The 26,744-nt window shown below is 46.7% G+C and overlaps 11 protein-coding genes across 11 annotated transcripts; 5 read left to right on the top strand and 6 right to left on the bottom strand.

Moving 5' to 3' along the window:
• The first annotated feature begins 1,388 nt into the window (after nucleotides 1–1,388).
• L228DRAFT_247601 (hypothetical protein) lies at nucleotides 1,389–4,860 on the top strand. Its single transcript, XM_018332678.1, has 9 exons — nucleotides 1,389–2,120; nucleotides 2,152–2,154; nucleotides 2,320–2,335; nucleotides 2,392–2,499; nucleotides 2,562–2,633; nucleotides 2,694–2,771; nucleotides 2,825–4,061; nucleotides 4,117–4,303; nucleotides 4,371–4,860. Exons 1-9 carry the CDS (start codon nucleotides 1,525–1,527, stop codon nucleotides 4,435–4,437), a joined length of 2,364 nt encoding a protein of 787 aa, XP_018187546.1. The 5' UTR covers nucleotides 1,389–1,524; the 3' UTR covers nucleotides 4,438–4,860.
• A 35-nt stretch (nucleotides 4,861–4,895) lies between these two features.
• Nucleotides 4,896–8,287, bottom strand: L228DRAFT_247599 (hypothetical protein). The gene is made up of 3 exons (XM_018332677.1): nucleotides 8,022–8,287; nucleotides 7,433–7,966; nucleotides 4,896–7,362 (listed from the first exon to the last, which is right to left on the bottom strand). Exons 1-3 carry the CDS (start codon nucleotides 8,136–8,138, stop codon nucleotides 5,167–5,169), a joined length of 2,847 nt encoding a protein of 948 aa, XP_018187545.1. The 5' UTR covers nucleotides 8,139–8,287; the 3' UTR covers nucleotides 4,896–5,166.
• A 257-nt stretch (nucleotides 8,288–8,544) lies between these two features.
• On the bottom strand, nucleotides 8,545–10,149 carry L228DRAFT_247598 (putative D-xylulose reductase A). Its single transcript, XM_018332676.1, has 3 exons — nucleotides 10,013–10,149; nucleotides 9,806–9,928; nucleotides 8,545–9,742 (listed from the first exon to the last, which is right to left on the bottom strand). Exons 1-3 carry the CDS (start codon nucleotides 10,022–10,024, stop codon nucleotides 8,816–8,818), a joined length of 1,062 nt encoding a protein of 353 aa, XP_018187544.1. The 5' UTR covers nucleotides 10,025–10,149; the 3' UTR covers nucleotides 8,545–8,815.
• Nucleotides 10,150–10,449: 300 nt separating this feature from the next.
• Nucleotides 10,450–12,600, bottom strand: L228DRAFT_283189 (hypothetical protein; the record flags this gene model as incomplete). Its single annotated transcript, XM_018336090.1, has 3 exons — nucleotides 12,372–12,600; nucleotides 11,811–12,283; nucleotides 10,450–11,716 (listed from the first exon to the last, which is right to left on the bottom strand). Coding segments are annotated over exons 2-3 (1,641 nt in total), but the record flags the coding sequence as incomplete, so codon positions are not given.
• Nucleotides 12,601–13,332: 732 nt separating this feature from the next.
• Nucleotides 13,333–14,350, top strand: L228DRAFT_261231 (hypothetical protein; the record flags this gene model as incomplete). Its single annotated transcript, XM_018334313.1, has 2 exons — nucleotides 13,333–13,376; nucleotides 13,558–14,350. 2 exons carry the CDS (start codon nucleotides 13,333–13,335, stop codon nucleotides 14,318–14,320), a joined length of 807 nt encoding a protein of 268 aa, XP_018187542.1. The 3' UTR covers nucleotides 14,321–14,350.
• Nucleotides 14,351–14,977: 627 nt separating this feature from the next.
• On the bottom strand, nucleotides 14,978–18,313 carry L228DRAFT_283188 (hypothetical protein; the record flags this gene model as incomplete). Its single annotated transcript, XM_018336089.1, has 8 exons — nucleotides 14,978–15,003; nucleotides 15,056–15,355; nucleotides 15,412–15,468; nucleotides 15,525–15,611; nucleotides 15,750–15,869; nucleotides 16,001–16,115; nucleotides 16,879–18,227; nucleotides 18,286–18,313. 8 exons carry the CDS (start codon nucleotides 18,311–18,313, stop codon nucleotides 14,978–14,980), a joined length of 2,082 nt encoding a protein of 693 aa, XP_018187541.1.
• A 1,894-nt stretch (nucleotides 18,314–20,207) lies between these two features.
• On the top strand, nucleotides 20,208–21,362 carry L228DRAFT_277365 (hypothetical protein). Its single transcript, XM_018335630.1, has 2 exons — nucleotides 20,208–20,293; nucleotides 20,348–21,362. Exons 1-2 carry the CDS (start codon nucleotides 20,248–20,250, stop codon nucleotides 21,166–21,168), a joined length of 867 nt encoding a protein of 288 aa, XP_018187540.1. The 5' UTR covers nucleotides 20,208–20,247; the 3' UTR covers nucleotides 21,169–21,362.
• Nucleotides 21,112–22,155, bottom strand: L228DRAFT_283185 (hypothetical protein). Its single transcript, XM_018336088.1, has 2 exons — nucleotides 21,582–22,155; nucleotides 21,112–21,524 (listed from the first exon to the last, which is right to left on the bottom strand). Exons 1-2 carry the CDS (start codon nucleotides 22,036–22,038, stop codon nucleotides 21,265–21,267), a joined length of 717 nt encoding a protein of 238 aa, XP_018187539.1. The 5' UTR covers nucleotides 22,039–22,155; the 3' UTR covers nucleotides 21,112–21,264.
• Nucleotides 22,156–22,282: 127 nt separating this feature from the next.
• L228DRAFT_268489 (hypothetical protein) lies at nucleotides 22,283–23,104 on the top strand (the record flags this gene model as incomplete). The annotated part of the gene is made up of 2 exons (XM_018335141.1): nucleotides 22,283–22,325; nucleotides 22,386–23,104. The coding sequence occupies 2 exons, from the start codon at nucleotides 22,283–22,285 to the stop codon at nucleotides 23,102–23,104; spliced, it is 762 nt and encodes a 253-aa protein (XP_018187538.1).
• Nucleotides 23,105–23,549: 445 nt separating this feature from the next.
• On the top strand, nucleotides 23,550–24,639 carry L228DRAFT_247592 (hypothetical protein). Its single transcript, XM_018332675.1, has one exon. The coding sequence runs from the start codon at nucleotides 23,786–23,788 to the stop codon at nucleotides 24,491–24,493; it is 708 nt and encodes a 235-aa protein (XP_018187537.1). The 5' UTR covers nucleotides 23,550–23,785; the 3' UTR covers nucleotides 24,494–24,639.
• Nucleotides 24,640–24,803: 164 nt separating this feature from the next.
• On the bottom strand, nucleotides 24,804–26,671 carry L228DRAFT_239008 (MFS general substrate transporter; the record flags this gene model as incomplete). The annotated part of the gene is made up of 5 exons (XM_018331103.1): nucleotides 24,804–25,515; nucleotides 25,579–25,595; nucleotides 25,719–26,390; nucleotides 26,443–26,482; nucleotides 26,529–26,671. The coding sequence occupies 5 exons, from the start codon at nucleotides 26,669–26,671 to the stop codon at nucleotides 24,804–24,806; spliced, it is 1,584 nt and encodes a 527-aa protein (XP_018187536.1).
• Between the last annotated feature and the right edge of the window lie 73 nt (nucleotides 26,672–26,744).

Below are 26,744 nucleotides of genomic sequence, written 5' to 3'. Positions count from 1 at the left end.
CTAGTGTACGAAAATTTAAAGGCAAATCTTCGAGTAAAGCCAATGTTAATCTGAATCCTGCAGAAGTAGGGGTGCTTTGATCTGCGCAATCGTGCCAAGCAATCATTTATCTAATTCCTTATTTGGTAACACTGGTGGTGATCAAAAAGCTTAGCGGTGACATTTTCAAGGGACCCGGCCCACGCCAGATCAACAGATCGGCCACCAAACCCAGGCGCCTTCTCGGCAATTACTATACGTCCCTTTCTTATAGGTATGGATTTCAAACTTGCATTTGTAACACTATTTTCATTACAATCCCGCGACGAATATGAAATCTAGGACTTCTGACTAAGTTATCCTTTTAGTGGATGTTTTCTCCATTTCCGGCTTCGTTGTAGGAGGAGACACAGGCCACAATTTACACGGTTTTCCATGGTAAATTGATGATGTACGGAATATTCGCATTTCAGAGGGCAAGTCTAGCTCCTCTTATTTACTCAAAGTGCATCTGTACTCAATTTGATCTTTGTTGTTTCTATCTCTAGAATCTCCTTTTATTTTATGAACAAGTTTGAAATGCATAAGGTAGGGGGCATTGATCCTTGTATATCGTATCGTTATTCCCCGTACTGCGTGTTGCAAATCCGTATCACTTTACTATATAATTCCTTTCATACAATTTAATTATTGAGTAATTTCTAAAAATATATAAACTATTTCAGTAATGTAACTACTGCAATTGAAGTGTGGTAAATACTAGAAGAAGGTTAATATTCTCATTAACCAACTCTCTGTGACGTGTTGACATGTCATCGTGTCAACAAGTGGCTGTGATTGCCATGGCACAGCCACGTCATGAAATGGCGCTAGCCAAAGATGGCAAGGACGGGGGATCATCCGGATCGCTGTTGCATCTCGAACGCGCTGTGTGATGATAAGCCGTAGCGACAAGGCAACAATGACTACTGTAGGTAGGTAGTTAACACTAAACTTCGGCTTTTCGGAGCTTCGCTCCTGCTCTCGGCCAATCCATTTGATGCTTCTCTTTATAGAAGGATGAGAGTAACGCAGGTAGTTGCCCGTTCGATTTTTGAGAGCGATTGAATCCTTTGGCAGCTGTGGCATTCCCTCGGACCTCTTGCTTGATACGCCGACCTCCTCCTACTACCTCCGAGAGATGCCACAAAGCGAAGGTCTTACGCTTTGAAAGATTCACTATTGCCTGACGGATTGATCGACGGGAATAGATCATGAAAAGAGTGACAATTCATCTGAGCATTCTGACTGGGCCAACTACAACCGCTGCGTCATAAATCGTCTGCACCGCCAATCTAGATGTGTAAGTCGGATTTGACTTCATTCTCCACATCACCAACCTGCCCCCTTCGGGTTAGCGCCCAGTTACGGCTGTCTTGGCGTAAGGTCTCCCGTACTTGGGTACTTATCATCTCGCCCCCCTACATCAATAACCACTTCTTCCCTTCCATAGGGAGCGTTCCATCTCTCTCACTTCGTGCCCACTGGCCTTTTTGATCGATATCCATGAACGATTCCTCTGATAGTCCGAGCCTTCTAGACCGACTTCGATCCTGGGCTCCATCCAAAGCTCATGCCTCGACGAGCAATTCTTCCAACCTTCCCCTTCCCACGTTGCCCGTGAGCAACCCTACCTTGCCTACTCCTGATCATGACGGCACAACAGCACATTCCCACCATAATGGGCACAAAGATCATTACAAGGGAAACGAGAGTTCGACTGTCAACAATGTCGCGGACGGAACTTCGAGCACTCTTCCACCTCCGGCACCGCCTCCCGCCGGCGAGGATGGAGGAGTCACTTCCTCCATAGAATCTGAACCAGAAAAGCCAAATGTACTTATACGCTTTGTTCAAGCTTCAAAAGAAGTCCTCTTATCGAGCTGGGTCAATGTTCTCCTAGTCTTTGTCCCAGTTGGCATAGCCGTTCATTTCATTCCCAATATGAGTCCGAAGGTGATTTTCGCAATGAATGCCGTTGCCATCATTCCATTGGCCGGCATGCTTGCACATGCCACTGAAAGTGTCGCTAGCCGGATGGGCGACACAGTTGGAGCACTTCTAAACGTGACCTTTGGAAATGCAGTGGAGTTGATCATCTTGTGAGTTACCCGTTGTCGCAATATTGATGCTCATTTATTCTTACTAACTTCAATAAAATAGCATGTACGTATTTGCCCCTCTGAGACCCAAATTCATGTCGTCAGATGGAGTCTGCGATATACCGAAGTATCTAGATTATATGTACTGCTTGATATATTCTGCCAGAAAGCTGACTGTTTTTCCTTTCTTCGAATGCAGTATTGCTCTAGTGAAGGTTGGTCTAGAGACGCCCATATATGTGACGGCTCAGAAGCTAAAATATCTTTCCAGAATGAAATCCGTATTGTACAAGCGTCCCTGCTAGGCTCTATACTGGCAAACCTTCTGCTCATTCTCGGAATGTGCTTCCTATTTGGAGGCCTCCGTTTTCGGGAACAGGTGAGATATACAATAGGGTCAGACCTGGAGGAATCTTTGCTCATTGCTCGCCCGCACTACAGATATACAACAGCACTGTCACACAGATGAGCGCTTGTCTCCTTAGTCTGAGCGTCATGAGCCTGCTTTTGCCTGTACGTGTCAAACCATTGTTCTCTACTAATGTTGAAACGTACTGACTTTTCTGGGCTCAGACCGCTTTCCACGCGTCATTTGACGATGCCGATCTCGCGGACCATACGGTTCTTCAAGTGAGCAGAGGAACCAGCGTCGTGCGTCCACTCTACCCCCTAAGGGCCGAGCCAAATAGCTAACGCCCAATTAGGTTCTGCTTCTCGTCTACGTTTTGTACCTGCTTTTTCAGTTGAAATCGCACGCGTACATGTACGCCGGAACACCGCAACATGTCATTGATGAAGAGTCGCATCCGGGAGTCCTTGCGGATATTATGGGATCTTCCTCATCCTCATCGGATTCTTCAGACGGAAGCGACTCTGATGAATCCCGTGCTTCAAATACGACTGCAAAGCGAATACGAAGAGCCTTGCGAGGTAGACGTCGACGCAAGTCTAGTACAAGCTCCAAAGACGCTCATTCGATGCCGTCGACGGCGAGGACCCCTTCTGCTGGCACGATTGCGAATGTTTTTGATAGTCCTGAATCGACGACAGCCGAAGCTCGATCTGATCGCCGATTATCTACTACCAATCAACATCATCAGCATTCCCATCAACTTGGTGCTATCGCCAGTGGGGATGAAGCAGACACTGACGGGGAAAATGACGGTCGCCGTCAGCGAAATGGTACTATCAACTTTCGAGATTTTGAAAAGGAAAAGCAGGAAACAAAGTCTCAAGATCACCAGAGGAAACGGGCTCGAAAGGAGAAGAAGATCAAGAAAAGAGAGGCGCGTGAAGAACCCACAGAGAAAGCCGAACCGCCTGCGGAAAAGAAGACTTTGGTAAGCCGTGTTGTCTCAGAGGCAACTCAGCCCACTCCGGCGTTTATCGGGCCTCTTCCTGCCACCACTGGTGCATCGCCAAGGCTGGCCTTTAACATGCGAACCATGTCTGGCCGCCCAGGGATGCCAAGGCTGGTGTCAAATAATGCATTTGCCTCGGCGGACCCATCTGGCTCTGCGTTGCCTGGGACTTCAAATCCCAGGACTGCTTTCGGGCTTCGACGTACAAATTCCCTTCCTGACAGGCTCAACCAGGGGGTGGGTATGCCTGCCCTGCCTGCTCCAGGTCTTCCATTTGGTCTACCTGTCACAGATACGGCTCTGTCCGCAGAGGATCGACCAGTGAAGCATACCATGTCCCGTACCGCTGCCATCCTCTTGCTCTTGGTATCGACTGCCCTTGTGGCTCTTTGCGCCGAATTTCTGGTGGATAGCATTCAAGACTTTGTAGAAGATTCCTCTATAAGCGAGGCATTCATTGGACTCATCATTCTACCCATCGTTGGTAACGCTGCCGAGCACGTAACAGCAGTTACTGTGGCAAGCAAGAACAAGATGGATCTTGCCATTGGGGTCTCTGTCGGAAGCAGCATTCAAATCGGTAAGTGGTCCAACCTAAAGCTCATTGGCATCCCACGTCTGACTTGGGCAACTAGCTCTCTTTGTGACACCCCTGGTCGTTTTACTAGGCTGGATCCTACAAAAGGACATGTCCTTGTATTTCAACCTCTTTGAGACTATCTCCCTTTTTGTCTCGGCATTCATAGTCAATTTCCTCGTGCTGGACGGTCGTAGCAACTACCTTGAAGGCGCTCTCCTGATCGCCGCCTACGTTATAATTGCGTAAGTGACCCCTTTCTCCACAGAGCCAAACAAGCTAGAAGTGCATCTCTTGCTGATTATAATCTAGGGTCTCGGCATTCTTCTACCCAAATTCTACCGAACAAAGTGTCGTTGGGGGCTCTTCAGGGGCATAATTTCTCTAACTCCGATGGACTCTGTCGCCAAGCGCTGGTGAGACAGAAAACTTTGGTAGAGAATGACATGCGTGCCAAAGCCGTCTGGCAACTTGGATACGACTTCCACCCTCATATTCGGTTATTCGATATTGGCTTGCGTCGGAAGCTTCCACCACTCTTTAGTCGCTCATTTGCTTCTTACTGCTTGTTTGTTTCTCACATACACATTACAGCGCATTAAAGAATCGCGTCTGAAGTGTTGTTTCATGACTGGCTCTTTTACTTGGGCTTCCAGCACTGCATTCATTTAAACCATAAGGCATTACTAGTCATTCTGCCATTCTGGCTATTCTCGAATTTGCATTAAACAGACTTGACTTTTTCAATGAGAAGACAATTCCAGACCCATTTTTATTTATAAGTCGTTATAGCAAACCGTGTACACGAATGCCGATGGCATTACTGGAAAGGAAGAAACGTTGGTGACAATTAAACTCCCCAATGTGATATATTCCTGCCGTATCTGACCTGAGTAGCTAGTAGAAAAGCCAGTATAAGAAAGAAGATTTGAATGAAGAGATGCAACAGCCAGGGCGCCCACATGTCTATACACGCTAAATGTACAAATTATAAGGAAATGGAACGTATAGGATAGAGCATAGATCATCAAGATAAAGCAACGCAAAGCTCAACATCAATTCCTTGCTGTCTGAAAGAGGATCATCTTGCAACGACATTTCTTGTCACCTACATCACCAAACACGCCTTATTTGATGTTTCTTGCCCCTTGACTTCTCCTTCTCCGTTTCCTCTTTCTCCTTCTTCTTCGCATAATTCGTAAATTTCATGTTCTTCGTCATCTTCGTCATCTTCGTCGCCTTCGTGTCCTTTGTGTCCTTCGCCAATATCGTTTTCGCCGCCCTCACCGCCCTCACCGCCAATATCATGATCTTTTCGACGAGAATTGAGAGGCGAAGGCACAGAGAGATAAGTTCTGTTCTGAGCGCGCTGATGAGAGGCTAGAATGAGATGTTTATCCGACAAGGGAATGACTTCATTCGACGCTTGCGATTCCCAGAAGAGAAACTTTTCCGCTTCTTGGTTTCTTGTATCGTCATCAAAGTCAGTATCGGTAAAAGACACTTGATGCCTGTTCCGCCGACGACGGCCGGTCGGATAAAAGTCTTCGTCGTCGGAAGAAGCAGAAGGACCATTTGCATCGACATCGGATTCCTCGACAGCGGTGTCTGAGCAGGTGATTGTCTCCAGACTAATGGTGCTAGAAGAACCGCGACTGCTAGCGACACGACCGCGGTCAGTCAGGATTTCGATTTCGGTTGAGATGACTGATGTAGCGTCTGTATCTGATGCTGGATCATCTGCGTCTGCATCTCTATGTGCTGCGTGTTGGACCGTATATGCCGAATGATGGCGTAGTTGGGTATTTGCAACCGGCTGTGTCGTCTGGCCAGGTGCATGTATGTTTTTGGTCTCGTCTGGCCACTGTTTTCTTCGGTTTGTATTCTCTCGCGGAACTTCGTCGGGGCTGTGTGGGTTTGCGTAGTCGCGTACATTGGAGACGCTGGCGGACGGTGTACTTGTTGTGGATGGAGATTGCAGGTTCGGCCACCCTGGAGCATCTGGAGCACTCACTTCCTCCTGTGGAATATCTGCGCTGAGAGACTTGCCTCGGCCGAACCGCTCAATCAGGAAGCTCAAATCCAGGGACATGATTTCCTGTCGCATCTCCTGCGCAAGCTGTTTGAAGGGCAGAGAGCAGTCACAGGATGTTGCAGCATTTCCCGCTCGACTTTTACCATGTACGTCCGGAGGGCGGGCCATGGTTGCAAGTTTATTGAGAAGGCCATCTATACTGATTTGTTGAGTCCATTGTAAGGTTTGTAAGGGGTCCAGTATAGCTTGCAGGATACCCATTTCACCGAATTTCATCATGAGCCATCCTAGATTTGTCGCGTCGCATTGAACGGATTGTTTCGGACAGACTGGTTCTGGTATATTCTGTGACGCGTTTCCCGTGGTCCGCTCTGCAAGAGCTGATTCACGAGATGATGATAGGTAGATATCCATTATGGACTTGCATTTAGAAGTAATTTGGTACAGGAGGGTTTTTCGTATTTTGAGAAAATGTTTGGAAGCTAGATCGGGCAGCATTTCGAGTAGCTCGTGTCTTCCTTGACCATCAAGTGATAGGATAAGTCGTCTGGACGCCACAAGGAATATATCCTCAATACCAAAGACAAAGCTTATGTAGAGGAATGCGTCATACCCAGGCTGATGCGCAAAAGGTCGCCATTGGGGAAGCCAGTAACATTCGACAATTATCTCAACCGGAGCAAAAAATCGATACCTATGGCATAATCTCGAGATTTCAATGAATTGGCAGAACTCCACTTTTCTGGGAACAAGGTCCATGCGCATGTGTGCCGCTCGCAGGAGGATAGTCAAGGCGTCAAAAAGGTTGTATTCATCGTATGGTATTCGTGCTACATGAATTCCAATTTCTGGGTCCCAGTTTACGAGCCACGGCATAAATCGAATAACATCATCAATACCTGCCACGGAACGTTTTTTGTGAAGTGGCTTTTCGCGGCTGAGAGCGTATGCAAAAAGCGGACACGACGCTGAAAGCAATTGAGATGACACTCGAAATTGTAGTCGCTGGTGCGGATCGGTCGAAGTTCCAAAATCGAGGATAATATCTCCAGTGTCACTAATATTTATTGCCTCTGTTCCAAGCCGACCAAGCTTGCTCTCAGTCTGGTGTCGCCGACTTGTTGATGAACTCCGTTCGGGTGTTTCGTCCGCAAGGCCGAGGCGTGCGCGCATGAAACTGACGCGCTGCTGGATTGTTTCCACAACCGCAATTGTGCTTAAAAGCGAGTTAAAAGATGTTGTGGCCCGATAGGAGGGGTTATCTAGAGTCTAATATCCCGTAAGTCTCTAACAAAAAATGGACACAAAAATGGAACAATGCAAAGATGGGCCAACCGACCTCTACCGTGGCTCTAGCGGAGTGAAGGTCTTTGAATGCTTCTTGGGCCTCTTCACGGGATATATTTCCCGGTCGGAGAGAGCGATAAATGCCTTGTAATTGGGCAAATAGCAACTGTATGAGCTGGCTTTCTTCCTGAAGAAAGCGGTGAACTGCTCGTTTCCCCTTTTCAAGTGCGATTCGTCGATCATGACACAGTGGTTGCGAAAAAGCATCATGAAGATCGAAGAAGTTGATGCACAAACTCGAGGCCTTATCCCCAAGAAGTATTATTTCTTTGGATATTGCATTGCCCTGCGATTGGGCAGCTCCGCTGACATATACTCCACCCAGAAAATGAAGGCTTTGTATATACTTTTCAACCTCATTCGTTAATTTTTCAAGAGCGTTGTCTTTCTTTCGTTCTTCTTGAGCATTGTGCAAAGCTTCGTCGCTTTGTGGTCTGGCTGGCAGTTCAGCCCCTAGTTCACTTTCCGCCGAAGCGTCCAATTCTACAATCGCAGTCTCGTCCCTTTGATCGGGAGAAGGAGGTGGCTAAGGAGAACTGTCAGCTGCGGTCTCGTCATAATGCAATAATCGTGGGCCGTGCCGATGGATCCGCTTTGCTTTTCCTCCGGCGTAAGCTACCTGAGATGAGCTTTCTCATTCTCGAGCTCGTCGAAGAGTTGGAAGTTGAGCGTTCCGGCGTCGGATCGTGAGTCCTCATGGTTAATCAATCTCAAGCAGATCAAGTACAAAGCTGTATAGTTGAAGCTCCAGTAGCACTGAGAGCTCTTGAGAGTTCAGTATTGCTTTCCCCAAGGGCATCGATGTGCGGGGACATGTTGCGAGGAAGCTACCATTTGCGGATAGTTTATCATCCTTGGACGGGCTTATGGCAGCCTAAAAACTGAGGCGCAGCATGCAGCATGTGTATGGCTGATGCGTTTGGCTGATGCACAAGTTCGGTTGGGTTTCAGCTGCAGGGAATTATCAGGGTATCTTGTAGATCTGCTGATCATGTTATTTTTCAAGCTTCCGGTTGTATTCATCAATCGCTTGGCTTGGAATAAACAAAAGAAGAATAAATTATCAATAAAATAAAATCAAGCATCATAAACATAATCTGCGGCAATACTATAGACTGCCTCTTGATTTCTCGACGTCGCTTTTACTTTTTCTCGAGATCTCCAATTCATAGTAAATAAAGCTCTATATTTCGAGTCATTTCTCTTTCATCATCATCATCATCATCGTCGTCGTCATCAATGATATCGCCAACCCCTCAAACACCGTTATCTCTGCTTTTACTCAACTTTCGCGAACAACACGCCGGCTACACCCAAAAACACATACTCGAGAATAATCACGTGTCAATAGAAATCCGAAACAGCCATCTTCATTTTACTCCTCAGGGCCCTCAATGATGATTTTGACGCCCTTTCCTCCTTTGGTCTCCTCGAACGCCTTCTCGGCCTCAAGGAAAGGATACTGGTTGGTGATCAGTTCCTTGACACTCAGTCTTCCAGACGAGAGCAAGTCCACCGCGAGCTGGTAATCTCCCGTGCTATACCGGAAGCTCGATTTGGTGGTGATCTCCTTGTTACTCATCGCCATGATGGGGAAGACGACATCGGGCTTTCCATTACCCGCTTGCACGTAAGTGCCACCCGATCTGAGCACGTGGATGCCAGTCTGGATAGATGGCTCGACACCAGAAGCGTCAATCGCGACATCTGCTCCGTTACCGAGGTCGAACTCCTTCTTGATATTCTCTGCGTTTTCGGTTGCGGGTACCTTGGCGGAGATGTAGCTGCCAGTTGCTGCATACTTCTTGGCAAACTCTAGTCGCTGTTCTTGGATATCAACAGCGATAATCTTTTTCGCGCCCAAAGCCTTGGCAACACCGCAACAGAGAAGACCAATAGGGCCTGCACCGAAAATGACGACAGACTGCCCTGGCTTGATTTGTCCCTGCCTCGAGACATGGATGGCCACACTCAATGGCTCCACCATTGCACCTTCTTCCAGGCTCATATTGTCGCCGAGTTTGTAGCAGAAATCCTCTGGAAGAACGTAATATTTCGCCAGCGTGCCATCATAGGGCGGGGTAGCGGCGAACTTCATGTCGGGACACAGATTGTAACCGCCTTCTTTGCATCGGACGCATCGACGGCACGGCACGCCGGGCTCCATGGCGACGCGATCGCCAGGCTTCAAAGTGGTAACGGCCGATCCAACTTCGGCAATGACACCAGACGATTCGTGGCCCAAGACCATGGGATCTTTGACCACGAACGGTCCAATGGCACCATGAACCCAGTAGTGAACCTGCGACAAGAAGGGTCAGCTCGCAATGATAGAGTAGATTAGAGAACTGAGGGCATGGCGCACATCACTGCCGCAAATTCCAGTGCGCTTTACGTTGACCAAGACATCGTATGGCGATGACAGCTTGGGAATAGGCCGGTCTTCATATTTGACTTGGCCGGCCTTTTCGAGAATAAAAGAAAGGTTCTGAATCAGGTCGCTATGTGTCAGTATAGGAGCAATCAAGCTTGGGTACAGTAAAAGGTCCGACTAGCATTGTCCAGCACACACCTTTGGGGCCATTGTGTCTGCAATTCGTTTCCGTGCCAATTGAAGATTGATCACTTGAGGATGGGAGCCTGTAAGGTAGAGGAAGACTCGTGAGAACTCTCTGTCGGAACAATAAGTTGGCCATGTGGGGACGTTGGAAAGCCCCTCTATGAGCTGTGATCGAGAGGCGCGAGTGACGAAATAGGCGGGCGATAGCTGCTACGTACGGGCTATGTAATGGGCCGATCGGGGAAGTTTTCCACCGGTAACAACAGCCGAGGTCGAACCACCACCGAGCACCTTCGGCGGTAGTCAAGCTACAGTTTGATCTCATCGACAGGAGTAGGCCTAACCCATAGTAAGGCATACCTAGAAGTTATAGAGTATGATAAAAAATTATTACAAACTACTCGAAACTCTCATCATGCCACCAAACATGCCTTCCTTCATCTACCCACCTGCCTATATATGTACGTAGCTCCCGTCCCATTTCTAGTGGTCCACAGAACAGAACTGCAACTTGTTGCTGGCTTGTAGAATTAAATATATCATCCACAAGCTTCTTCAAGTCAGGGCGCCCATTTTCCACCTCTGCTAGGTCATGTAATATTTGCATTTCAATGCTGCCATCTGCTGCTGAAACTGCATCATTGAATGAGCTTGTCAAAGAATCGTTTTGTGTCAAATGGATCTTGACATTCTTGTTTTGTACAAGCGGCTGGCCTTCTTCTAAATCATTTAACCATCCAATCTCTGCCACTGATTTCATTGACCACGTAAACGTGACCCGGTCTGCTCCTTTGTCTTCAGCATCGATGTTGTCTTGTAAAGCATAGAAGATGGGTAAGATAAAGGTCCCGCCAATACCACCTGCCACGAGAAGTATTCTATCGAATTCCATTGAAAGAGTTGCAAACTGTCGAGAGCTGCCGTATGGCCCTTCAATACTGATAGGAGACTTGGCCATCAAAGGATTTGCCAGGTTACATAGTGCATGGGTCGTTGGACCGCCACGGGCTCGAAGAACCAACGTGATGTCCGTCTCAGAGACCTCAGCAACACTGAATGGGTTGGCGAGATGACTGTGGGTGAACGGCGAAGATTTTGCGGCAACGGCGCTTTCGGGTGGAATAGACAAATAGACATGCTGGCCAGGCATGGCTCGAAATCGGGAGAGTTTTGACGCAGGGATTGGAATTTTGACCTTCAAAAGCTTGGTGTGAGGGACGTGCATAATGGTAGCGAAGCCGGTGACGGTGTCCAATTTCCTGCAGAATCGATCGGCGACAAAGAGCGCTAGGGCCTCAATTGCATACAGGCGGAGAGATTTTGCATGAAAGAAGATGATGGGTAATATTGAGAGTCCAATGGCAAGGTGGGAATTGTAGAATGCTCGGTAGCTCCATCGTCGTACTCTTTGGAGGCTCGTACTTGCAAGGATGGTCAAGAGGGTTATCGCGAGAATTCCAGTGATGGATGATAGCGAACTGAGCCGCTGACTCAAGACTCTCGCTTGAATAAAGAAATTCATGTACCATGTTGCATGGCAGAGAAGAAGGAAGTAAATGATCCCCCCGGAGAAGCGATGCCAAGGATTGAGCTGCTCATGAGAAGTATTGAAGGCGAAAGCAATAGGCGAATAGCGAGACTTCATCGAAAGCATGTAGTGAACAGGAAGCTGTGATGAAGCTACGACTCCGAATCGTTTTGTAACATGAAGGTAGTCTTTGGTCGAGCAGTTAGTTTTTGGTATGACTGAACATACAAACATAAAAGTAGTCAAACCGGGAGCCAAAAAACCCGGCTGCATTATACATACCTTGACCTGTCTCACAAATGCAAAGAAAGAGCAACCACAACGTCCACGCTGCAGCAGCTATCCAATGTTTTCTGAATCCCAAATTCGGAGCAACTTCGCCGTTCAAACACCACACTACAGACTTCCATCTTCTTGTAATTGCTTCAGAAGTCAACTTTCTCGAAGGCTTCTCTATTGACGAATTTGGGATGGTAGAGTAAACTACCGGCAATTTTTTTCTTGTTGAATATACCCATCCACCAAATCTGAATAGCTGATAGCCGAGTACTGGTATTAGCACCGAGAGCTGAGCATATATCCCATATCGATCTAATAGTATTCGACGTTGATGTAGTTGATCTGGGCTGAGATCTGCCAGATGATATGGCCATGCCATTGTGCCAGTTGACCTAGATCATATCTAGACTTCTGTAAATATGTCCACTGGCACACGGGAGAAAGCTCGTTTGGTATAGCAAGATGCTACCATTTATCTACATCAGCACTTGTGTAAGACTTTGAGCTATTTGGAAATGCTACGGGTAACTTGAATGATTAAAAGGGCCATTGCAATCTACTCACATTGCACGAGCAAATATCTTGGAGAATGGGAGTCATGCTCTGATTGGGGGTTTTAGTTCAGGCTTGAATGCCGAACGAGAAAATCACCAAGCTGCCAGCTCGGAAGCTTCCCATAACAATGAGCCGCTCCGATGAACAAGCACCAAACGTTGCAATGTCGAATAGAGATACACTCTGAGCACTGGGCAAACGCCGTCGGGCACTTGAATTTCGGAGATTTGCAATCGCTCCGCACTTGGAGTGGCAAGTGCATCTCTCGGAGCCTGTCCGACTTTTGCCTCGGGCAAACAAACTGAAAGCGAGAGCAAGAGCGAAAGCGAAAGCGAAAGCGAAAGCGGGAAGTCGGCGACATACATTGCCTTGCATATTTGACCCACCGACCGCGATACTTAGTTACCTTATCGCCGTCAATTTAGGGGCCACGTCCTCTATACTTTTGTTCTGGACATATTGTTGAGTTGCTAAAGCCTTGTTTTCGGAGCACCGCTCTTGGCAGGGACGGAGCTACCGATTGGAATGGTATTGGAATTAGGTAGGTATGGAGTACTGATAAGGGGCGGTGGGCTTGCTATCTCGGGAGGTTTCCTACCTAAGTGGGTTAGGACGAGGCAACAATGTTCCCGGCGCGGCTCGCTAGAGTTTACCTGTACTCTACTGGGAATTTGACCTTTAAGTTGGTAGGTAACATAAGGTAAACTAGAACTATACCTGGACATGTCTATCGTGGTATAAAGTCGCCACCACTACCCCTCTGCCACTCTTCACTTCCCCCACCCCCGGTCCCTGCACCAGCTACCGATTGTGCTGAGAATATTCGCATCCATTTAGTGGAGGACGCGTCATTTTGCTCTGTCTGTATGCAATCAATCATTGGAGACAAGCAATGTAACATGCAGCATTCAAGCGGCGAAGACTAAGCCAATGCACAATTCAACAGATACGATATAAATCAAGGCTAGAGATGTACAGCAGAGCTTCCTACATCTACCTTAGTTTCCTTCCTAGGTAGGCAGGTAGTGTTCAATAACACTTGCAACAAATGTACATGGATAATGAATGTACATACGCCTCGATCAGCGAGATATTTAGAGCCAATATTGCTATATAACAATTGTCTTGAATGTACTTTGCTCTTAAACTTATTCCTTTTGAATTGCTCTTCCAGACTATTCCTTGAACACTATAGGCCAGCATATACGGATTTCAAATTTGACACGAGTGCCAATATGGATACGTCTTTAGGTGCTTTAAACACTACATCTCAAACTCCTCTTTCCGGTCAGAGCGACTTTGACGAGACTTCAACCGATTTCTGGCCGCCTGCTCTGCTCCCAGATGATCAATTCGGATGGGATCAGTTCTTGAAAGAGTACGATGGACCAAGTAGAGCAGCGAACACGCAAGCAGACCACTACTACCATGTTAAAAAGCCCTGCAAATGCTTTAAGCTCGCCCTCCAAAATATTGAGAAACTTGATCAATGTCAAAGAAGCTTAGATGCTAAAGCAATTGATCATGCCCTGGGAGTCGCCAAAGAAGCAGTCCAAGCATGCAATCAATTTTCCAATTGCATGTCCAGCTGCCACCACAGTCAAGTCCTCCTCTACATTGCAATCCTCCAGCAACTTGATAGCCACTACTCCTTGCTCAACAAGTGTTTGATGTCAACAGCAGAGTCGGAAGGCCAGAATCCTGATGCTGAAGTTTCTATTGGCTCATTTCAGGCAAAATTATGCTTACGCTCGATGGTTGGAAAGGCCATCCTGACCTCAGAAATGATGGGCGCGGCTAGCTGTGCTTTGAAACTCTCAAAGGTGTTTCAGGCATATGCATCTGAGGGTTCGGCAGAGTCGAAATGCCAGCAAGAATTACAGTTCGCTCTTGCTACGAGTCTTCGACAGGGAGCCACAGAGTTTTTAAACTCAGCTTTGTATATGACGCTACCATAAGCACTTAAATGTCAATGTATTACCTGGCGGAAATTTAACCACAGAGTCAAAACATGTTGGGAAGTCATGATAGAGTTCTTATTCTGCGTCTTTGACTGTAAAAAAATGGATTTATGTATAAGGAATAAATATGTCTGCTATAAGAAGAAGTTGTGAGTCCTTTTAAAAGAAAATTCAAAAGTCATCTACCCATACCGTTCTTTTATCAATCTTAGCATAACATAGGACAACGCTACAATATGGTAGATTTCACTCTCTCAAATAATAGTGGAACAGTGTTGTCCCGGATCTACCTAATTGAGCTGGGCGCTATGAATCTCTGCCTTGCAAGGCTTAGCAACGTCCTTAGCCTATCACCTCTGCCATATGAGCTAATCAATTTTTCGCATACCCCTTGAGCCCTTTTCATTTCGTGATCTAGTATAGCTTGCATAATACTTGGAGCACATGCTTCCCCAGAAAATTCTACATCCCCAATCTTGATACTTAGTGAACTCAAAGCCGTTTTGTCATTGATTCTCGAGGAGATGGTTTCGTAGCAAATTGCCAGGCGCTGCAAGATCGTTATGCAAAGCATAGGCATTACCGATATCAAGCATGATTTGCACGTGCTGACCGTCTCACAGAGGGCAAGGCTGCTGCGGGCTGTGGATAAGATCAAGTCCAAGCTTCCGTGGCCTTGGCTTGAGTCCTCAAGATGAGACAAGATTGATAAAGCAGTTGTGAGGCACGCACATATTGCCACACGCTCTTGTCTATGGTTCGATGGTGATGATGACGACGATTTTGACGACGATGTTGACGGCAGCGGCATTTCGGACTGCCTATTGCTACTAGGAGTTCCAATTGCGATGCTCTTTTCGTGCGATGAAAAGAAATTGTTACTTTCAGACTCAAAGACGATTGGAGACCATGCCGAGAAGTCCGTGTCTAGAACTTCTTGGGAGATCAAGTCGTCCGCCGAATCGAGAGCTGTCTCTTTCGTACCGCGATTCCCTGAGTCTGATTCGAAACCGCGTGGTATAATGTGACTAGCTGTTGGAGATTAGGCCCAATTGGTTGGCTGGAAATATGGCGCTGTCAGCACTTACTGACCACGTTGTCTTCCTCAATCGGCACAGTGTTCTGTCGAAGAGATTGGGTTTTATCTATCTCAATTAGCACGTGGACTTCAAATAAACTCTCCCGATTAAAGTAATTTCACCTTGCAACTCTTCTACGACTGAAGATAGCTGTTGCTGTTTCTGAGGAGATTCATGTACAGGGGAATCGGCCTGCTGTTGCTGATTCTCTAGCCGTGAGAAGAAGCTGTAAGTACACATACTGTTATTGCTGAGACATCTCTGGCACCGATCTCCATTTCGAATGCATTTTACTTTGAAGCGATAGCATTGATCGCATGCAGAGACATTGAGCCTGCGTTTCATACCTCGACAAGGAGGCGACAAAGCGGGCGATGGCAACACATTGCTGACCAAGATAGTTTCATCGTCCCACTCACGCTCTGGCGTTTTCTCTGGCGAGCGCTGTGGGAATACGTCTTCAGTGCCTGGGTGGAAAAAAGCTTAGTTAGGATCCAACCCTAAAGCATTATTGTTTGCTCGAATCGATACTCACGATCTATGAGAAAGAAGTTAGCTTACGCCTCATTGCAAATTTTGCTATGCCTCGTGTTTTTACCAGCTTGAATGTTGCCCAACTCGGGCTCTGTTGGCGCTGTCGCATGGCCATTACTCTTCTCCCCAACCTGCTTGACTCTTCGGCTCCAAAGCTTCTTCTTCGGTCTCCCCATAAACTTTCCGAAACTGTAAGTGCATGGTGTTGATGACTTGAGACATCTCTGACAATGGGGAATATGCTTGCTGCAGCGCTGTTTTGTGCGATGACACTGATCGCATGCATTGGTTTCGAATTGTAACGTTGCATTTTCACTCATTGTCATATATGCTTATGTGTATAGAATATAATCCCAGCATCTGGAATCCATAACCGGTATTTATATATATTTATAAATATCCTCATCTTGTATACCAATCCCGCTTGATGATCGACTGAGCGAATAATCTTCCCCATCTCGCTGTTACCACTATCCAGCTTCACTGTCCGCAGTCGGCATTATTATCAGATGGGGTAAGGTGGCCGAAGTGGAGTTCGGATAGTCCCTTGCGCTAGGAGCTCCAAACTGAGTGATAGCGACGCTCCAACGTGCGTTCAAAGATCCGATGATTCACTGAATCCTGCAATTCACCTTACATCTTTCAGGGTCTGCGGCAGCCACTCTACAAACAGTGGACTCGCCCCAAGCACCTAGGGCCCTGCCTGCTCACATTTTGGGGGCCGAAAAGTGCGGGGTTGGTTTATCAACCACACTGTGCCTCTAGCTTGCTTAAGATAAGGGCAGTGGATTTACGGCACAGTGCAGATGTGTATCACCACACTCAAATCTTTTACTAATTCGATTCAAAAGGTGTCCCCTCAGGTCAGTGTATTACTAGTACAAGTTGCTCCACTCTTTTGGCACACTTGATAGATTTCTCATCGACCAATCTCCAACATACGTCGGCCGCCCACAGGACCACTGGTGTCACGCAAAAAACCGCAAGCGCAAATCCTGCCTCATAACGGACGGCCGTGTCGTTTCCGGTGACTTTCCACATAAAGGGTACCACCGCCCAACCCCACGAGGCGAGAATTGGCCAATGAACTATATAAAGTGCAAATGAGATTTGCCCTAGGTATTGAGCAGGTGGGCAGGAGAAGAGCGCCCGAAGAAATGGGAGCCGATCAATGGCTAGGACCATTAGGCCAGCCCCGACGGTATATACATTGGAGTTCCATGGGATTAATTTGGAAATGGTACAGTAACCAAGGCTAGAGGAGCCATATGCGCCGCGTGCATGAGGAATTGAGCCCAGCCACACACCGAGGCCCAGGACAAATGTCCAGAGGCACAAAGGAAGATAATTTCTGACTTTCGAGGTCGAACCCAGAGGTTTAGGGCCTGTGTTGATTTCGAGACGCAGGTGAAGCTCGGCCAAAATCATTCCGCCAAGAAAACATGATATCTCTTTGCGCATGGACCAGGCAGAAAACACGATCAAAAAGAAAACTGTGGTCAGCCGAAAAGCTGGCTTGACTTTGCTCAACGCAATGATGACCATGAAAAGTATAAATGACGACCATAGTTCTTGGGGGATGGTATACAGCGGGACGGCATAGTCGGACTCGGTCACGTTCGGAAGAGGACGGAGCCAAGTGTCTGGATAGATCAATCGACCCAGGACGTATTCCATCCAGTCGAGAAACTGGAGAGCAAAAGTTGGGAGTCTGGCGGGACCTGTAAGGTCCATATCAACTGGACCATCATAGTGGGCTTGATACAGGCCGAATCGCACTCCAATCATGACCACAAAGGTTATTATGGCCGGAGGAAGAATTAATCGAACAGCTCGTCTGAGACTTGCCGAGAATATTACATGGTGGAGATGTTCCCAGTCTTTGCTGTATATAGCTTTCAGCGGTTGAATCGAGAGTGAGAATCCAGAGATGAAGAAGAAGATAGACACCATAACACTTCCAGAATATAGAAGCCGAATCCCCGGGAGCTGGTAAACACGGGGATGGCTTCCATACTCATCGAGCATGTGAGGGTGAAACCGCATCAGAAAGTGCTCTGCGAAAACAGCGAGGCTCGCGGCTCCTCGAAGGCCAGTTAGATATTTCGTGGTGCCCAAGTAGCCATACTCTTCTCGAACAATGCCGCAGTAGACAGCAATGGGGCTTGGCAATAACAAAAGCCCAATGGATCTCAAGGCATGGAAGAATCTATCGAATAACACGACTGGCTGGGGTCCCCCATTGCTCATCTGGGTCATCTCGTTGGATTCTTCATTCGACGGACTGCCATCTTCAATATAAAGGTTAACTTCATATCAAGACACAATGCACTATCTGAGAAACATTACCTTCGAGTCTGCTCCAAGCTGTTTCCATTACTGCCGGGTCGAAGTCAAAGAAATGGGTCAAAAAGATGGCCACTAGAAGGCTAACTCCAAGAAGACTGTACTAGGTAGTTAGATATGCCACATCGGTACCCAAGGCAACACAGGAAGAACGTCAATCTCGGTCGTTTCAGGATCCGAGAGTTGTTGCAACTTTCGGAACATGCTCAGTTTCGGGGCGTGTCGTCCCTCCCACGTGAGCACGAAAGCAGTCTATCCCCTAAATATTACTTTGTCCGTCTTCCAACTGTCCAATCTCTATATATGCTAACCCGTACCAGCCATACTATCTATCGAGACTCAATCTTACAGGAACTAGCTCTTATCCACCAACCCGTCTGTCATTGTCATAACTACCTCTTCAAGATGAAGGTTATTTCTCTTGCCACCTTTGTGGCGATGGTAGCTGCAGTTGCTGCTTTCCCGCTTGAAACTCCAAGTAAGTTGGCCGCACCAATGCTTTCAAATTTATCTAAATAAAGGATAAAGCTTATTGTGAATGATTTTAGGTGAACGGTCGCTTGACGCAAGGGACCGAAGAGATATACCAGATTTCAATTTGGCTTTGAGTCCTTTTATGGGGAAGCGGGAGCCTTCCAAGGAGAAGGTCGACAAACGGGAGCCCTCAAAGGAGAAGGTGGACAAACGCGAGCCCACTAAGGAGCAGGTTGAGAAGCGCGAGCCCACCAAGGAGCAGGTTGAGAAGCGCGAGCCTTCGAAGGAAAAGGTTGACAAACGCGAGCCCACTAAGGAGCAGGTTGAGAAGCGCGAGCCCACTAAGGAGCAGGTTGAGAAGCGCGAGCCCACAAAGGAGCAGGTTGAGAAGCGCGAGCCTTCGAAGGAAAAGGTTGACAAGCGCGAGCCCTCAAAGGAGAAGGTGGACAAACGCGAGCCTTCAAAGGAAAAGGTCGACAAACGCGAGCCCACCAAGGAGCAGGTCGAGAAGCGCGAGCCCTCAAAGGAGAAGGTGGACAAACGCGAGCCCACTAAGGAGCAGGTCGAGAAGCGCGAGCCTTCGAAGGAGAAAGTGGACAAACGTGAGCCTTCGAAGGAAAAGGTGGACAAACGTGAGCCTTCGAAGGAAAAGGTGGACAAACGCGAGCCTTCGAAGGAGAAAGTCGATTAAACCTCGCTCATCTCGACTTCAAACAAGATTATTTGTGGAGGGTCTATGTACAGGGTCCTTAATGAATATAATTGACGGTTGTGTCATATTGAACTGGGTCTCCTCCAATGTGTTTGTTAGTCAAGGTCAACTATGTGTAGTCCTAACTTCAATATGATGATAATTTGATGAACGCGTCTTATACGACTTCCAATATTATTTTATGGCATGCTTTGTATTTCTAGAATCGTTTCTCTTCTATCAAGATTTGCTAGTTGCTGTAAATAATTAACTTTGCATTCTATACGAGACTGTTTGGCATAATGCTAGAATGAATAAATAAAGTTCTATTTACTAATACACGATCTTGCTCCTGGAGGTTTTTAAATTATCGTGTTGCTGTTGCATTGCGTTTTCTTTTTTCCGTTCAATTCTACTTGAAGTACGTTGTCATCTGGCTGTTAGTGTTTAGATATTCTGAGATTTGATGCTAGCCTCCATGTACGATTTTACCATCTTCTAGTTTGCTTTGCCTTTTCTTAATATATATATATAAGCTTTATCAACCAGGTAGAGCATAGTATGATAGATACTTTCTCATTTCGAGCAGTAAATTATGGTCACAAAAATAACAAAAGGGTCGTTTATTTTGGGCTCTCCGTCCAGCCAATCATTTTGTTATTTGGCCCTGATGTACCTCCGAATCTAACGGCCCGAAAGTGGACATGATGCTTGGGACCGACTTTGACTGTCAAATAAGTCACATGAATACCATTTCGTAATATTGTTTATATATACGAAATTAGGCAAACCCAAGTTCAATGCTTGCGCTTAGTTTCTTGACCTTATATATGGGAAACAACATGCGTAAGTTTAATCCCGTCGATCCGATGATTATAATGCTCACGGAAGGTTTTATAGAGTCATATCACGAATCGATGCCATCATCAAGTCCATCCCCCTCATCGTCAACTTCAACATTCGCGTATGATCAGGTACCATTGGTCGATGAAGAACACGGTCTTGAGGAGAAAAATCACGACGACTTGATCAGGTCATTGAAATCTCGACCCAACTCCGTCCAAGATATTTGTCGCCGTTTTCTCGAGACACCCAAGACGCTCATCATTGCCGCAATTTTAGCAACCGCAACACTTGTCACCGTTGTGGTTACAAGTTTTACTGTACACACCCCTGGATCTTATGTGCACATGCACACAATCCCTCAGAAGAATGCCCTTCAACCGGACTATATAGACTCATTTGGCGGACCTCTTGAACTTGGTGGGACTCGCCGTTGTGGCAGCTATCCCAGTGAAGCGGAAGCCCTTGGCTGCGTGTTTGACTTGATGAATTATGGCTGGACAGCACCAGAGTGCTACTACGAAAGCCTGTCCACAGCTGGGCTCTCCGAGGGTCCATACAAGTTTTATTTGGATTCAAATCTTACTGTGGAGATCCCGCAGGAGGTCGCAATGACGGGTCGTGTAGTTGATGTTTATACAACCCATCACTATCACACCGAACATTGCAAATGGTCGCAGGCCATTTTGGCAATGGCCAAAAAAGATGATAATGTGCTTATACCGCAAGTTATTGCACAGCAAAATCACACCAAGCATTGTCTGAAGTATGTTGAGAATTCGGAAAAAACACCTTCCGAAAAGATCAATACATGGACTCGCGTGGTGTATAACTCATGTATAAAGCTCTCCGAAGCAGACGTTCTGTTGGTAGACTAAGAAAATCTTTGGCAAAAAGTGAAATTTAAGTACATTATGATTGTAGAAAAGATTGATAATTAAGGTGTATTGGATCGTATATATCATTGTCGAGAGCTATCTCGGCTGCAGCGAAACTGGTTCCCGCACCAGAAAATATTCTACCAGTGGTTCCGTTCCACCGTACTTTGAATAATCCGTGGACACAGTCTCCACTAGCTTGAAGCCATGATTGAGATAAACTTTCAATCCAGCTGGCTCAGACATTGCATAGGTCTTTATTCCATAACGATCTGCAACCTTCAGCCCACTTTGCACGAGCATGCTTGCGATACCTCTCCGCCAAAAGGCAGGGTCTGTGGTTAAATAATCCATCACTGGCAAGCTGATTAGTAATTGGTACTCAACTCAACTACATCGGCTGGATAATATACTCAGAAAGGGTCCGTCTCTCATGATTCTAGCATCTGCTGCTTCAAGTGGTGCACTGCGAAAGCCGATCATGGCACCAGTCTTCAAGCCAATAAGGCGGCCGTTATCTGTGTTGGCCTTGAAATTCTTTTCATAGATCTCAAGATCCACGCGCGAAGGTTCAGCTACTTGGGCTTCCAGCCAGACATTCCCTGCCTTGGCCAAGTCTGGGGGAAGAGACCATCGGGCATATCCGACTACTTTGCCAGTCTCGACATTTATGACCTTCTGATGCCGCTTGGTATCTCTTCCACTAATAAGATTCCACGGAAGTCTCTCACTGGCTCTGGCGATGATGTCTTGGGGGCAGGGATCCTTCCATAGAAAAACCCAGTGGGGATCGGTCAAACGGGCACCCATCATAGTGGCCGCAAGCCCCGGGGCATCGGCAGGACTGCAAGGCTGTATGGCAAAAGACATGTTCGAAAGTTGTGTACGTTAGGACTGTAGCGCAAAACATGAGCGTCTTCATCGAAGGCAGTTAAGCTGAATTGAGATTGCAAAGTGTCCGATACTTATCGGCCGTTGGTGGGGGAGATGCAGGGGTCAGATTCGGCGAGGGTTTGATTCCCATACAACCGGCTTCTCTTATCAGTCTTAAAAGCCATGCCATTCTGTTTTCTGCAACGGATCAAGATGATTTACGAATATACCTGCTGGAAACATGTCTCTCCATAAAGCAATTTATCCGAAAAAACTACACAGCTGTACGCTACAAGCCTTCCTTAGGCAGTATTGAAACTCAGACTGACTCTGTAAAATTGTAGGGTTCCTGAAAAGTGACGTGCACAGATTGGAGGAAGGACAGGATGAATCCGAAAAGCCGTTTGTGGGTCAAGGTTCCAGCGCAGAATCTGACGCCGATGATGAAGAACATGCACGTCGTCCGGTCCCCCCCAGACGCTCCTGTTATCGCTCCGGTGTGTCGGTTGTGGCCATCGCATCCATTGTTCTCCTAGGAATGATTGCATTTTCAGTTCTCGTCAAGGACAGTCGAAGCGGCAAAGTTCCTAATGCTCCCAAAGCACAAGTCCAAGGAGGTTCAGTAGTCACAGCACACTGCGGAACCACGCCCGAGGAGGCCCAAGATCGCGGATGTTTTTGGGACATCATGAGCTTTGGCTGGATGCATCCGTCTTGCTTCGACCAAGAAGAATCAGCTCGATGGGCAGCCGAATATGGCCCATGGGAATGGTATACTGAGAGACCTAGCAATGCCACAGATCTAAGGCCTCTCACGGCGGATGAATTACCACATACTCCAGTCGTGTGGACCACTCAAGGCTATCATGTTCAGCATTGCCTCTACGTGCTCAAAATGATTCATTTGGCAGCAATGGCGGAGAGTCCGGTTTCAAACGAGGGCATCGAGCTCGGCCACACGGATCATTGCACCAAGCTGATTGCAAATCCGGAGCTGGTAGATTATGGAGAAGTCAATACCCGCGTACATTTACTTTTTGTTCAGTGTGTAACTTTAACATGACAAGGCTACGAAGATTGGAGAGGCAGAATGTATATATTTATTGAATACAATATTATGGCCTTTGCTACTCATTTACCTGATTTTTCAAAACATATTGAGAGTAATATAACATCAATTGAGCTTGCATTTTGTTTTTCAAATCCAATTATTACTATCACTGCTGCCACGTGCTGCGTAAATTCATACTAAACATTCATTGTCATCTACAAAGGCAATACGTCCAAAAAAAAAAAGAAAAATTGAAACAAACCCCTTGGCTCACCAGACCGCCATTCAAGACTTGTGACTGCTAAAATCAGGGAAAAAGCAATTGCATGTCAAAGTCGGAGGTCATGGCCTATTCGGGACCAAGTTGTTTAATCAACTCTCGGCGATAACTCTCGGATGTGTCCAGGGCATTTGATGATGCAGAATCGGAATCGGAACAAAAACCCTTGGATAGCCAGGATACATTCGGCATTAAAGAAACAAAACTAAACAAGAAAAAAAAAAGAGAGAAAGAGAACCATTTGTGGCATCCCATCCGTGGCATCGAAAATATCGATACTATCGAAAAAGCTATCTTTATTCCTTTACGGCACGGTCTTCTTTAAATCATCATTCTGCTATCGCATACACTCATGTAACCGTCTGCCTACTTAGCTTTCCTTTTTCAAATCCCAGTCGACAATAACCACCGCCATGGCATACCCAGGAAAACCAAAATATGCTCTACTCAACTCTTCCGATGCCGATGCCGACTTGGACAGTATCCCCGCAACAGCGCCACCAGTCAGACCGATGATGCTATCATCTTCTCTCGTATCTCTTTCCATCCAAGCAGCAACATTAATCACGTCACTGGCAGTCTTGAGTCTGGTTCTGATCTCGCCACGCAATCCCTTTTCATCGCCAGCGCCATCGCCAGCGCCAGCACCAAGTGCTCTGCTCCCCGTGGGTATGAGCCGCGTGAACCCCAGCACGGCGCACCAGCTTCAGCCATGCGGGACCGATGCCACGACGGCCCGCGCCAACGGGTGTATCTTTGACCTGTTAACACTGGCATGGCTTGCGCCGGCGTGTTATGATGCCGATCTGAGCGAGGAGTTTCTCGAAGTGGCGTCTGAGCCGTTCTACTACGACAGTGATGCACAGCAACCCATTGAAAACTACGAGATTCTGTCCGAACGGCCAGTAGGAGAGACCAGTTGGACGACGAGAAAGTATCACATCTACCATTGCTCGTATGGGTGGCGACTGATGCATCGAGCTTTGGAGAGAGGCGGGATAGTCGAGAGTGGCTTGAGCAGTTATCACCATACCGAGCATTGTACGGATACGTTGATGAACACGTCGGTTCCGATGGAGTCGGTCATCACCAGGGCAGAGATATCGTTTCCTGATTGTTGAAGATACGAAGTATAATCATAGATTCATAACATTGAGATATTACATGTAATTTTTTTGGACTTTGCATTTCATTTTATACAAGCCAACACAAGAAAGTGTTACGGAGTATTTTATGTTAGATCATATATACACAGGCGAGCCGCGATAAAGCGTAAATAAATTTCAGTATATTGGCACACGGACTGAACGAATAGCTGAGAAGCTCTAGAAATATGTTTCACTCTCTCCGAAAAGTTTGATTAGAATTTACAGGTGTCCTGGAATTAATTTCTTCTTTCCATTTCTACAAAAGCTTGAAGTAATTCCATCTTTATTCGATCCGTCTGGCCAAATAAGCAGTGCATGCCCCAGCAACAACTCCGACTCGCAAAATCCAAGCCAATGCCTCTACTGGGCCGAGGTGTGACGGTCCAGAAATCCCAAAAATCAAACTGCTAGTGACTGCAGATACCATCTGTGGCATAGCAATAGCAATGTTGTGGACGCCCATTGCAGTGGCCGCCATGGATTTTATGTTCCCTTGTTGGTGGTCGTAATCCTTCGACTCAACATCTCGATTGTCATCGAAATACTGCCGTCTTGGGGATGGTGGTTCACTTATACAGTGAGATGAGATATTGGGCTTGGGGTCTGTGGCGATTTCTTCCCCGATTATGGCAAAAGGTGCCCATTGAGTGAGACCCCAGCAGACTCCGAGCAGGGCGACAAAGACAACGGAAGAGATAAAACTGTCTCCCACAGTTAAACCAAAAAGACAGACGGACATCAAAACGTGTGAGCTCATCCATGCTCGAGAAATGGACATATAAGTCCCCATTCGAGCACAACTCCGTTTCTCTTTTCGAACAAATTGGCTTGTGGTGTTTGATATCTCTTGCCGTACCATATAGGGAAGGCCTATATTTGTAACAAGGGCGACACATGAAAAGAGAAGGAGTGCCAATGTCCCGTGGCGGAGAGACTGCTCGTGAAGTGCATTGTAAAATCTGGTGGAAGGTGGGCCCATTTTAGCAATCAGAATACTATATTCGTCTGTAGATCTGATATTAGCATTTAAAAGTATGATATGATGAATGATCACTGACAAAGTTTGCTCAAATACCTGTTTTTGTAGATGTCAGCTTGCTAAATTTTCCTCCGTTGGTGGTGTCAGGGGTACGTACGTTGTGATATAAAACAAAAAAGGAAACCAAGAAAACCAAGAGAAAAATTGGACTAGACAAACCATCTTGATCTTTCGAGGTAAGGACCTGGTGGTTTTGTAGATCTCCGGGAATATCTGCCGGAAACCCACCTTTTTCAGGAGTGGATAGTCTGTGGCGGGACTGTTCTCTCTTGTTGTGGTAAGGGTAATGGCAACGGTCAATCCTAGTAAAATTGAGGCGAGCAAGCAAAGACCTTTGAACTGAGAGTTTTCTATCCATCCAGTGATATTCGGAATGGGCATTTTCAAGAACCCACATCCGTAGCCAATTATGCTACCGAGAATAACGATGCAGCTGGTAAAGGAACTCGCAGTGACTTGTTGACTAGGCGGGCAAGAATCCACAGTGAGCGACCTAAGACCGACTTGGACGGGCTGAAGTGATACATTTAGTGCCCATATACATGCAATTGCAAGTATCTTGGTGATCAGAGTCGGACCAAGGGCGTAAGGATCCACACTAAGAATGTAACAGATGAGCCAGATTATTTCCTTTGTCCAGGCCAGCAGATTCATGGAAACTATTCCGCCAATTGTACCGTAGAAGATGAATGGTTTTCTTCTGCCCCATTTGTGAGTACAAGCATCACTTTTATATCCAAGGAATGGCTGTAAGACCGTGCCACAAATTGGACCAGCCAGCCAAACAAGCGATATCAGGGAAGGTGCAAGTCCAAGGGATAGTAAGAATGGCTGGTATTGATTAATATTGGTGTGTAAAGTCAGGGTAATCTCTTCGACGTACAGAACCCTCGGCCATGATCGTAACCCAGGTAACTTGAAGACTGAATTAATGTCAGCAGACGTCAAGGAGATTAGGTAGCTTCTTACCCTCCCATGCTTATGGTGAGGCAGGTCAGTTGCCACTTGCTCAGACTCATCGGCATTCTTCTGTCGAATTTTTCGTGATTTTCATTATTCAAAGGGTCCTTTTCGGGCTCCGTATTCGTTACTATCCTATATTGATGGGCCATGATTATGCTTCTCACAGAACGTCAATGAAGGGAGGGAAAAAGGTTCAAGCGACAGATGTATGTACAAACATAT

Source organism: Xylona heveae (assembly GCF_001619985.1).
Source record: "Xylona heveae TC161 unplaced genomic scaffold L228scaffold_6, whole genome shotgun sequence".
NCBI lineage: Eukaryota > Fungi > Ascomycota > Xylonomycetes > Xylonales > Xylonaceae > Xylona > Xylona heveae.
Note: the sequence above shows the minus strand (reverse complement) of the source record. Positions and strands in the feature narration are given on the sequence as shown.